Source organism: Arctopsyche grandis, chromosome 3 (genome assembly GCF_051622035.1).
Source record: "Arctopsyche grandis isolate Sample6627 chromosome 3, ASM5162203v2, whole genome shotgun sequence".
NCBI lineage: Eukaryota > Metazoa > Arthropoda > Insecta > Trichoptera > Hydropsychidae > Arctopsyche > Arctopsyche grandis.
Window position 1 is genome coordinate 16526240 of NC_135357.1, and position 10619 is coordinate 16536858.

General features: G+C 34.1%; 1 protein-coding gene across 1 annotated transcript; it reads right to left on the reverse strand.

The window, feature by feature from the left end:
• Positions 1 to 8013: 8013 nt before the first annotated feature.
• LOC143909853 (uncharacterized) lies at positions 8014 to 8956 on the reverse strand. The gene is made up of 3 exons (XM_077428090.1): positions 8729 to 8956; positions 8531 to 8581; positions 8014 to 8460 (listed from the first exon to the last, which is right to left on the reverse strand). The coding sequence occupies exons 1-3, from the start codon at positions 8874 to 8876 to the stop codon at positions 8348 to 8350; spliced, it is 312 nt and encodes a 103-aa protein (XP_077284216.1). The 5' UTR covers positions 8877 to 8956; the 3' UTR covers positions 8014 to 8347.
• Positions 8957 to 10619: the final 1663 nt, after the last annotated feature.

The following is a 10619-nucleotide window of genomic DNA, read 5'->3' on the forward strand; positions in this document are numbered from 1 at the left end:
GGGGAAACTCGGGGGGAAACTCTGTCTCCAATTTTCCCATATTTCGGGTTCAACAACCGGAGCGTCCGCCCACTCATAACCGCTCTCGTTTATGATTTGGCGCATAACTGGGCTTGCGCAATCCCCGCCCAGTTATGATTTAATATTTGTAACGTAGGCGGACTTTGGGGCGTACCCCTTGTCATAACAAGTCATACAAACTCGCAGCCGGTTGGTCGGCTCGAGTGATTCACACCACAAGTACCAACAGCTATTCTTCGTATACGTAGATTTTTACACGCAGTGAATTAAGAATCGAAATATTCGACGTCCATTTGTGTGGAAAAACTTAGTTAATCAAGCGCACGGCGACAGTAAAACCCGCAAAGCACTCGTTTCGACTGATTGAGAGCATCAAATCAAATGTGCCAATCACCCGGCTAACGCGAGAGTTGCTCCCCGGTCACGTAGCTTCGAGAAGGGAGGATGGGGGGGGGCACTATGGTGGTTAGGCGGTGGCCATAAGGGGTACAAGACGCTCACTTCAGCAACACCCTGTTCAGAAAGTGCTGGTGTGTAAATAATCACAATTGAAAGCGTACGTTCAATGATGATTTGTATCGAAAATGCTAGAACAAGTGAAGTATGAATTCCCATCCAACGATTTCATTTCGGATATTTGTTTTGCCCTTTTGGTTGTAATCCCTAAAATTATAACAAATCTTATTAAGAAAGTTGTCACGAATTGTGACGTAAAAGAGGAAGAGGCAAATCCTAACCGGATAGATATATTCTCTATAGAAAAAAACTCTAAATAAAGAGGAAATGGGAAGCACTATCACGAAATTACATACGATCACGATTTCCAGTCATGATGAACTAGAGTCTAGTCTCTCCTGACTAGACGGGACTATACTAGTGTTATAAGCAGATATGCTTTTCAAATAACAATAGACCACTCCATCGGTGTTCAAAGCAAGAGAGCAAAAGAGTATGGTTTTTTTAAGCAATTGACTAGAGTGACCAGTTTTTGTTGCGAAAAGCATTCATTCAACGCCGATATTTGATCATAAGAGACTAGATGATCCATAGTCATTATCTTAATTACAATCTGCCAATTTCATCCAACAACACCGTAGAGCTGATGTCTAGAGTGTTGTTGATGAGATTTAGATCTTTGTGACATCCAAATCGATCATTTATTATCAGAGTTTGCCAATTTATCTTATTTTACTGTTGAAAAGGCTCCTCAGAAATTGGCTCATACCTACCCTGTCAGATCTGCTGATTATTATTTAAAATTTGTATGTGGTACAAACATACAGGTGTACAAAAGCTTTGAATGTCAATTTGAACGCAATTGAATATATGATTGTGAATATAACAAATTTGAACGAACATTTTTTATTCGCACTGTGCGATCCAAAAGTGTCATATGAACGTTTTGTCGATGTTTCAGAAAACGCTCAAGGAAAAACTAATCGAAGCGACCCTGATTTATCCTGAAATAAGACGTAGGACTTTAACTGCGAACCGAGATTATCAAACGTACGCACTCGCACACACACGAGAAATTTTATGAGGTCCCCATGGGACCCACGAGAATCACGGGCCCCTCAATAAAACGATGATACTCATCTGGATGGTCGTCCAATCAGCGCCGAGGTGTGACACGAGTGCCAAAAGGGCCAACTCGAGGTCGCTCTTTGTCGAATATGAAACACGTTGAATTGTGCAGTTCGCGGTTCATTAGTTGCCCACCGCCGCCTACCCACGCTCCGATTGACAGATAAGTGATCTCACATATTCATCCCCCATCATTCGATTTTATATTCGAGTAATTTTCACTTATATCTACAAACTAACGATATGCATGTAAGTGAAAAAAATTGTTACCACGTAAGTATGTACAATGTATATGTACATATATACATACATATATGTACAAGTTAGACCTGAAATATTTTATTGATCTTCATCTTGTCATATAAATAATATAATGTCATATAAAAAATAAAAGTACTGTCATATAAATAAAAAGCTTTATATGTATGTACATAGCTGAAATTTCCAGGTGACCAGACAACATTGATCTCATGCTGCTATATTTTTACATACCTCCTTTACGTTTCACGATTACAATTCAGGAAAAAGTTTGCCTCTTATCCGATCGTTTTCATACTTTGCCATATTGCTCATTTTGCTCATCAATATAAGTAAGTGGATCCTCCGCCATTACGATAGAGATAAAATATCGTTTAAGAAGCTTTTCAAGTCCGAAAATTTTTAATCTCGGTGACGTTTCGTAGTCATTAATTTTATACATAGATGGCGGTAGTAAAAAAAATTATTGGTGTTTTTATTCAAAATAATTATGTATTGTATCGACAATGTAATGCAAAAGAAACATAAGTGCAAAAATGGCAATTTTGGGCTGAGAACGCAAAATACCCGTTTATTTCATATCTTTGCTATGCAAAATCGGCACATCTATAAAAATACCACAAGTGCTAAAATAAGGCTTTGCGATGTTTTTTTTATTTTTTTAAAAAAAAAAAAATTTAAAATAACCTTTCTTTTCGTTATTACAACAAAAGTAAAGAGATTTTTAAAATATATTTCAGTTAACAGACTTTTAATAAATAATTCAAAAAAATTTAATAAAACTTGATCGATATGTTAAAACACGACATTATCAATACTCTTAAATGTAAAGAAGAAGCTTGTAAAAAACCATGTGAAATGCAAAGGAGGTATGTAAAAATAGATCACTGGATCAGTAACTACATACATACATATGTACATATTACCACTATCACTTATACATATCATAAACAAATATATAATAAAACATAATGCAAATTAAATTTTATAAATATAAAAAGCTTTTTTTTATTTTGATTTTTAACTAACGAAAGAGTTCATGAATCTACATTTTATTTACGTACATAACAGTAATATGCTTGGCGTGGCTATTTTTTCATTTCGATGCTTTTTAGTTACTTCAATCGATTAAAATTCAATCGAAAATTATATTTTTTACAAACAGATTTTTCAAGAATAGGGTTATATGCTGGTATATATGTATGTACATACATACATACATATGTATACTTTCATCTATGTTCGAAGCCAACGTTCTATCGTAAAAATTAATTGCGTCCGAGCCATACATCGAGACACGTATAGGTGAGAGCTGGGCCAGGGGTGGCCAAGCGGGTCTCCCCCGATCTCCCCGGGGAGTCTCTAAACAAAAGCCTCTCGCACAACTATCGCTCGAACTAAATGACAAATCGAATTATTTCCCCGGCATTCCGCCCTTATTAACCCCCGCAGGGTCGAGCGCCTTCTCGTCGCTTTTGTTTTGTGGGGTAATTCACTACTCCCTGTTCAACCCCTCCGTAACCCCCCTCTAGAATATCTCTGAGTAACAGTTAGCGTTAACCTTTCTAGATTTGAGAATTATGCATATTTATTATAACAAAAGTTTCAAATTTTATATAAATATAAATAATGCCTAAAGAAAAAGGTCTTCGGTCAATGAGTCTTACCAGTGATGACGTGTGTATGTAAAACTTGAATATTGAACTACAAATATTACACAAAGTCCAATGTACCCAAAGAAGTATAAAACGCTATATGCTCGTCATAGCGAGGAGATATAAGAAACGGAATACGTGGGTGAGAAGTATGCCAAGGGTAGTTGATACAGTGGAGAGAATGAAGGGATTGAAATGGCAATGGGTGGGTCACGTAGGAAAATGAACGATAGGTGGACAAAATAAGTGCTGGAATGGTACCCAAGAGTATGTAAAAGGGTAGAAAGAAGACAATGTACAGTCAAAATAGGAGGACAAAATTACATCAATTGTGTGGGGTGAGATTGATGAAAGTTGCGCAAACAAAGATGAATGGGAGCATGTTGGAGAATCTTTCACCCAGCAGTGGACGGTGAATGTAATGATGATAATTATACATATTATATTTTAACATATGATTAAATAGAATGAGGAAACTCAATACATGTACAATTGTTATATGATATTTAAACCACAGTCCAGGATAATGATAGTTGCAAATCTAGAAATTATTCCAATCGAAACAATTTCAATTTATTTAGTACTAGTGTTTTACCCGGATTCGCTCGATATTTGTAATATAAAGCGCTTAAACGTGGCCAATCTGATATTATATTAAATTTATTTGAATAGTTTTATTTTATTTAAATTTATTTGAATATTCATTTGTTTTTTATTTAACGTCACGGATTTTACGAACCAAACAAACATACATACCAAGTGTCTTTCGAAATTATATATTAGATGTCAACGTGAATATTGTGCTGGCTGATTTTGTAATCATAGAATTATAAATATCTAAAGATAATGAAATACAAAAATATGATATGATATCAATTTTATTATCGAATGAAATCAAACTTTTGCCATATTTTATAGGAAGAGAGTATTAGCTCTGCTTATCAGCGACAATATTTTCTTGCATGTATGCTATTATATCAAGTGGATAGAAGAATGATAACATATTAATTTAATCTTAAAAAAAATACTTTTCAATCACTTTCGTTGATATAATACGTCCTCAAACCCGAAATGGTTGAGATGGACTTCCGCATTGACATTCATCCTTTTCTTTTTCACTTGTCGCAAAAGGGACACACATACACACAATCAGATCGAGATGACGCGTATGCAATCGGCAATCTTCCAATTTGGCCGTAGTGTGGCGAAATTATTACTTTCCATTGACATGTTGTTATTTATTTACACGGGGAGACCAGATTCGATTAGCGGCTACCCCGACAAGGGTCATTCGAAACTATAGGAAATTAGCACAATTTCCTAGTTTTATTCTGCGGAAGAATCTACATCAAGGTTGCATATTTCTATGGTAATATTTCAAGAGCGGAACACAGTCGCCGAGACAATGTCATTCACAGAAATCATAATGAGTACGCGAGATCACGTTTGTCGCTAATAGCCGCCAACACGGCGCGCGTACGTTCGCCGGAACAAAAGAGCTCGCTTCCCAGATAACAAATGAGAGCGATTTGTAATTAAAGATTCTCTATCCACCTTTCACAAATTTCACAAATATGCCGGTCGAGCATCAATCAGCGGAGGTCTTGTGTCGGCGTCCGTGTATGGGGGCCTTTGTCTTAGGTCGGCCCTTTTACGACGTGGCACTTTGTGCGCCGCTCGTTTCATGTGTATGCAAGTATCTATATGTGCTTTTTGTATGGATTCGTATTATTAATAACGTGCGTTTTTCATCTGTGTAGCGATTTGTCTGACAAATGACGGCGACAATGGTCCCCCGAAGAGCCGCGGCCGCGATACCTACACTGTGATATCGCCTATAAACCAGGCATATTCAACTCACGTTCTATCTATGTAGTAATTTATTTAGTAATTTCAAAAGATATTGCATAAAAATTTGGACATAGATCTGAACAAACAAACTTACATACTTATTTGTATGTGAGATTTTGATTAATAATTGGACAATCATCATCGTCTACAGCTATTCACCATCCACTGCTGGATGAATGCCTCTCCAATTCCATGATTCCACTCGTCTCTGTTTTGCCTCTCCGATTCCCCACATATTTTTCTTAATTTCGTCCACCCGTCTTCCCTGCGGTCTTCATTTTATCCATACTCCTAGCCACGTGGCCCACCCATTGGCATTTTAATCTCTCCATTCTATCCACTTTATCCATTACCCATTTTATACTTCTCACTCACATATTCCACTTCATGTATTTCCATGTTATGTCGAACATATAGCGTACTTCTTTGAGTGCATTGAACTTTGCGTAGCATCTTGGCGTTCAATGTCCAAGTTTCACATTTATAAGTCATGACTGGCAAAACACATAGATCGAAAATCTCTTACTAGGCAAAGTTGCATTTTTTATTTAATTTGGAAATATTTGCACATATATAATATAACTATATAATGAGGAGAGATAGAAAACAGAATATGTGGGTTAGAAGTATGATAAAGGTGGTTGACAGAATGGTGAGACTAAAGAGATCGAAATGGTAATGGGCGGATTACGCAGCTAGAAGAACGGACGATAGATTGCCGAAAGAAGTGCTCGAATGGTACCCGAGAGAAATGGGGAAATGAAAGCTGCAAAAATATGGGTGAACGAAATTAGAAAAATGTGTGGGGTGAGACCGACGAGCTTTGCGCAAAACAGATACGAGTAGAAGACGGATGAAGAAGCCTTCATCCAGCAGTGTATATTGAATGGCTGTAAATGATGGTAGTGATGTTTTTACATGTGTATTGTATTTTATTTTATTTTTATTTTATTCATATATTTATACCAGGAAGGCCTAACAAGTAAACTCAATGCGCCTTCCTGGCCAATAATAATTACATATACACATATTTAAACATATGCAAATATATACATACACGTACAAATATATACATATGTATTCATACACAAATACACATAAAAATCTTACAGATCGCTCCAAAGCGACGAGTGTACTTCAAGTACGACGTACTGTACTTCAAGTACAGATCAAGAAACACTAAATTATATATAAATACAAAATTATTATAGTATATATATTTTACATTATATACGATAACTATGGTCAAACATTGCAAAGTAGCATTGCAAGCATTTATGTATTCAATACGATCAGATCAATACAAGCATTTATACAATTCGGATTTAGACAAACATCATCCACGGAGAAATTCATGCAGCATTTTATTATATGTACAAATCGGTGAATCTCCAGACGCTGAATAACTTGAAATTTGCAAGAGAGATAGGAAAGGAGATGCCAATTTTACAGGAAGCAATCTACTGTTTTCGATCAATCTACTGTTGATCGAATTCCGACTTTACTTTGTGGAATCCAGATCAATCAATATTAAATATCTCTATGTTAAGCAATATTAATGTTTTCAACATGGATATATTGACTATAAAACCATTTACAGACAAACTTGAATAATCAAGATAATATAGAAAATGTATGTACATATATACTGCAGTTGTAAAAATAAACTACAGTATTATAAATTACTCGATAATGAAGTTGAAACTGAAGACGGTCATGAATATTAATATTGATATTAATATTAATATTAATACTAATATTGCCATTCCTATATACGCAAATTTAAATGATTCGTATGTGACTGATTATGTATATGTAATATCTATCCGATAAATAATTCCTACATATTTTTTTCTGTAGAGAATATTGGAAGATATCGTAAATTATGATTCATATTTACGATATCTTCCATTTTTCATTCTTTTAGTGATAATAAAACGACAAATATGATACTGTTGAAATATGAACTACTGTTGAAATATGATGTAAATTATTTCAGAATTAATGCTCACATGATAAGTCTACTATTATATGTTGTAGAATTGCATTTCACCACAACGAGTTCCCTAATGTTGAAAGTTATATGTATGTATGTAAAACGATAGTCGAAGTCCTCGACTTGAACTCGCATGACTTCATGACAAATGACCGCGATGATAGGGTCCAACAAGGCACGCTTTAATAATCCCCCGTGTCATCGTTCCCGTATATGTTTTTCATAGTCTAATGTAGAGACCACAGTCTCCAGCATCGGATAATGCGCGCACACACTGAGAGAGATACACTATTATGCCATTTCCACAATGGACTAGCTCAGATCGATTATACGACTCGCTTTTGTGGCCGTTGAAAGGCGAATCGTTCTTTTCACATATAATGTATATAATATTATACACATATGTATGTATGTGTACCTTGTTTTTTTTATTTTGATTATATAATTCACAAGTCGTCCTAGTGATGGCCCATTGAAAGGTTTATCAAATTTCGAGATGTGCTTTATTGGTGTCGTTTAGTATCGCTGTGTGAGCCTTTTGTGCAGGAGGACAGATTAATATGAACCGAGCCATCAGTCCTTTATATTAAATGACATTTGCCGTTTATAATATTAATTTTGAATGGTGAAAATAAAAGCGAACGATATAAACCTAATATTATATGATATTTATTTTTTAATTACCATTCATTTATTTCATAATAATATAATACAATATTTCAGTATACACACATGCATATGTATGTATGAACATACATATGTAACTACATATATTGTTATAAATTTCATTTTAAATATTATTTCTTTTCTTGATAATTAAACCATTTATTTATTTATTTATTTTATTTTTACATACATACTTATTTTTATACATACATATATACAAACATATACCAGGAAGGCTTAACAGGTAAACCCCAAATGCACCTTCCTGGTTCACATATTGATTAATACATGTAAATCTGAACTTATGAATTTATGTTTAATAGCATGCACACGCAAGTTGCAAATGGCAAAATCCTGATTGAAAGCCTTTTTCTCTACACTCTTGTACGCACTTGTACATATAACACGGTTCTCTGCGACTTATTTCACCTGAAATACATAGATATGTGTAAGTTATTGTGAATATTACATTAAATTTAAATAAAAAAATAAAAATAACCTATTGTTTTTGGGATCAGTTCTTCGTGTGATTCATGTTCTAGGATCGAATCTAAAAGTTAAATATATTTCTGATCAATGTAATAATAAAAATAAAGTGGTAATAATATTTAAAATAGAATTTGATCTCTGATGGTGATGGTTATTTGTATTATTGATATTGGGAAATAATGCTAAACATATACTATAAACCACTTACCAGTTTTCTTACAGGCGCAGATTTCTTTGATCAAATCTTCTTCGATATGTAATTTTTTTAATAATTTGTGACAATTTTCATCAATACACGATGACAATACATTGTTGGAAATTGCAAGAATTAAAAATACGACAAAAATTGACTTCATTTTGAAAATCGATTCTTAATTTTGTATACGTATGTATGTATATGTTCTGTGAACAGCTTGAACAATGGTGATCAAATAATTCCGATTTATTTTTCTACCAGTTTTTATAGTAGAATCGTACATATCGTGTAGATAATATCATTAATATTTTCCTCGTTTATGTTATCATATTGTGTCAGATTAAAAATATATCAGATCAAACACTTGACTTTAAATACTAAGAAAATCGTATATGTTTTAAACAACAATGATATAAAAATTCAATCAGTCTTTTGCTTTTATGACGGTGTTAGCAGTAGCCGAAGCTTTTGTTGTGATATGACGAACTGCTTCTGAAGATTATTTACGACTGAGCATGTTTCTGCCGCAGCATGTATTCCACGGGGCACAACTGGACCTTTTGAAAAATATTTTCATTCTTTAAAATGTTTAAAATTTTTTAAACAATAAATAAATAGAGATTTTTACAAACATATAGTACATGTATACATGTTCAATGTTTTTTAAGATTTGATTCATATCAATTTCAATAATCTGATTTTGTCATCATTGCAAAGTTTAATCATAATATATTTCACAGAAAAAGATATGTATCTAATTAAGTAAAATCAATCAATCTAAAACTTCACTATTGATTATATGTAGAGATTCGGCACTGGCGACTCGCGTTCCAAGCCCGCATCTCGATAACGATGACATGACCATGATGTGGGGTCACCATTGTTTACGCTCGTTGTGGACCCACCTCACGTTACTCATATTTTGTGTCCCATTGCGAGTCTCATTGATAATGCGAACCCGTTGCCAGATACCATAACTCGCGAACCGTTTATTATAGACGTTTATGCGATCGGAATTTGTTCGAGCGGACCTAGCAATAGAATTTCAATTAGCTTCAGCGTTGCAGACACGAAAGGGTTGTGAGTTGTGGGGTTATTATTATATACGGACAAACCGAGAAAAAGCGGTAATCGAGAGCGCTTGACCCTTGTACGGTTTCCGTTCAAACTGCATTTGACTCGTCTTCGTACTCACCTATGCATCGTAATGCATACATGCACTTATAGCAATAATGACGAGAAGGAAGCCCTACAATGTGTGGATAATTAAGGCGAATTTCCTGCCGGGACGGTTCGTATATTAAAAGGACAAATTAAAGAGCGGCGGAAGGGATTGTCGTAGGTACCAAAATTCATTAATATATTAAGCTACATATAATACAAGAAAATTATATTCATTAAAATATACACATTTGTCATGATTCTGATTTCTGATTAACAACAAAATTCTGATTCCGATTTTTGATTAACAACAAAAATGTATATATACCTATTGGGACATAAATAATTTATTTCTTAAAAAATAAGTATGGTATTATAAAATGATTTTTCATACATAAAACACATTTGATACTGTCAGATAAAAGGTATATATAAAAAAAAATGAAGGCATAAAAGAGCTTTTGATCTTATTATGCCTTTAACACTAGCATTAAAATAAGATAATATAATAAATAGGTAATAATAGGAAAAATCATTTGGAAAATAGTCAATGAAAAGTTATTATAATTCCAGAGACACTCAAGAGGAGGGAAACAGGGGATCTTGGACCCGTCAAATAAGAGAAGAAAAGAAAAATCAAGTTTTTCAAAAGTCACGAATTACGAGGATCATCGAGGGGCTTTGTAATGAGAAAAAAACATGAAGTTTTCTTTTTTATTTTTTAAATGAAATTTTGGAATAA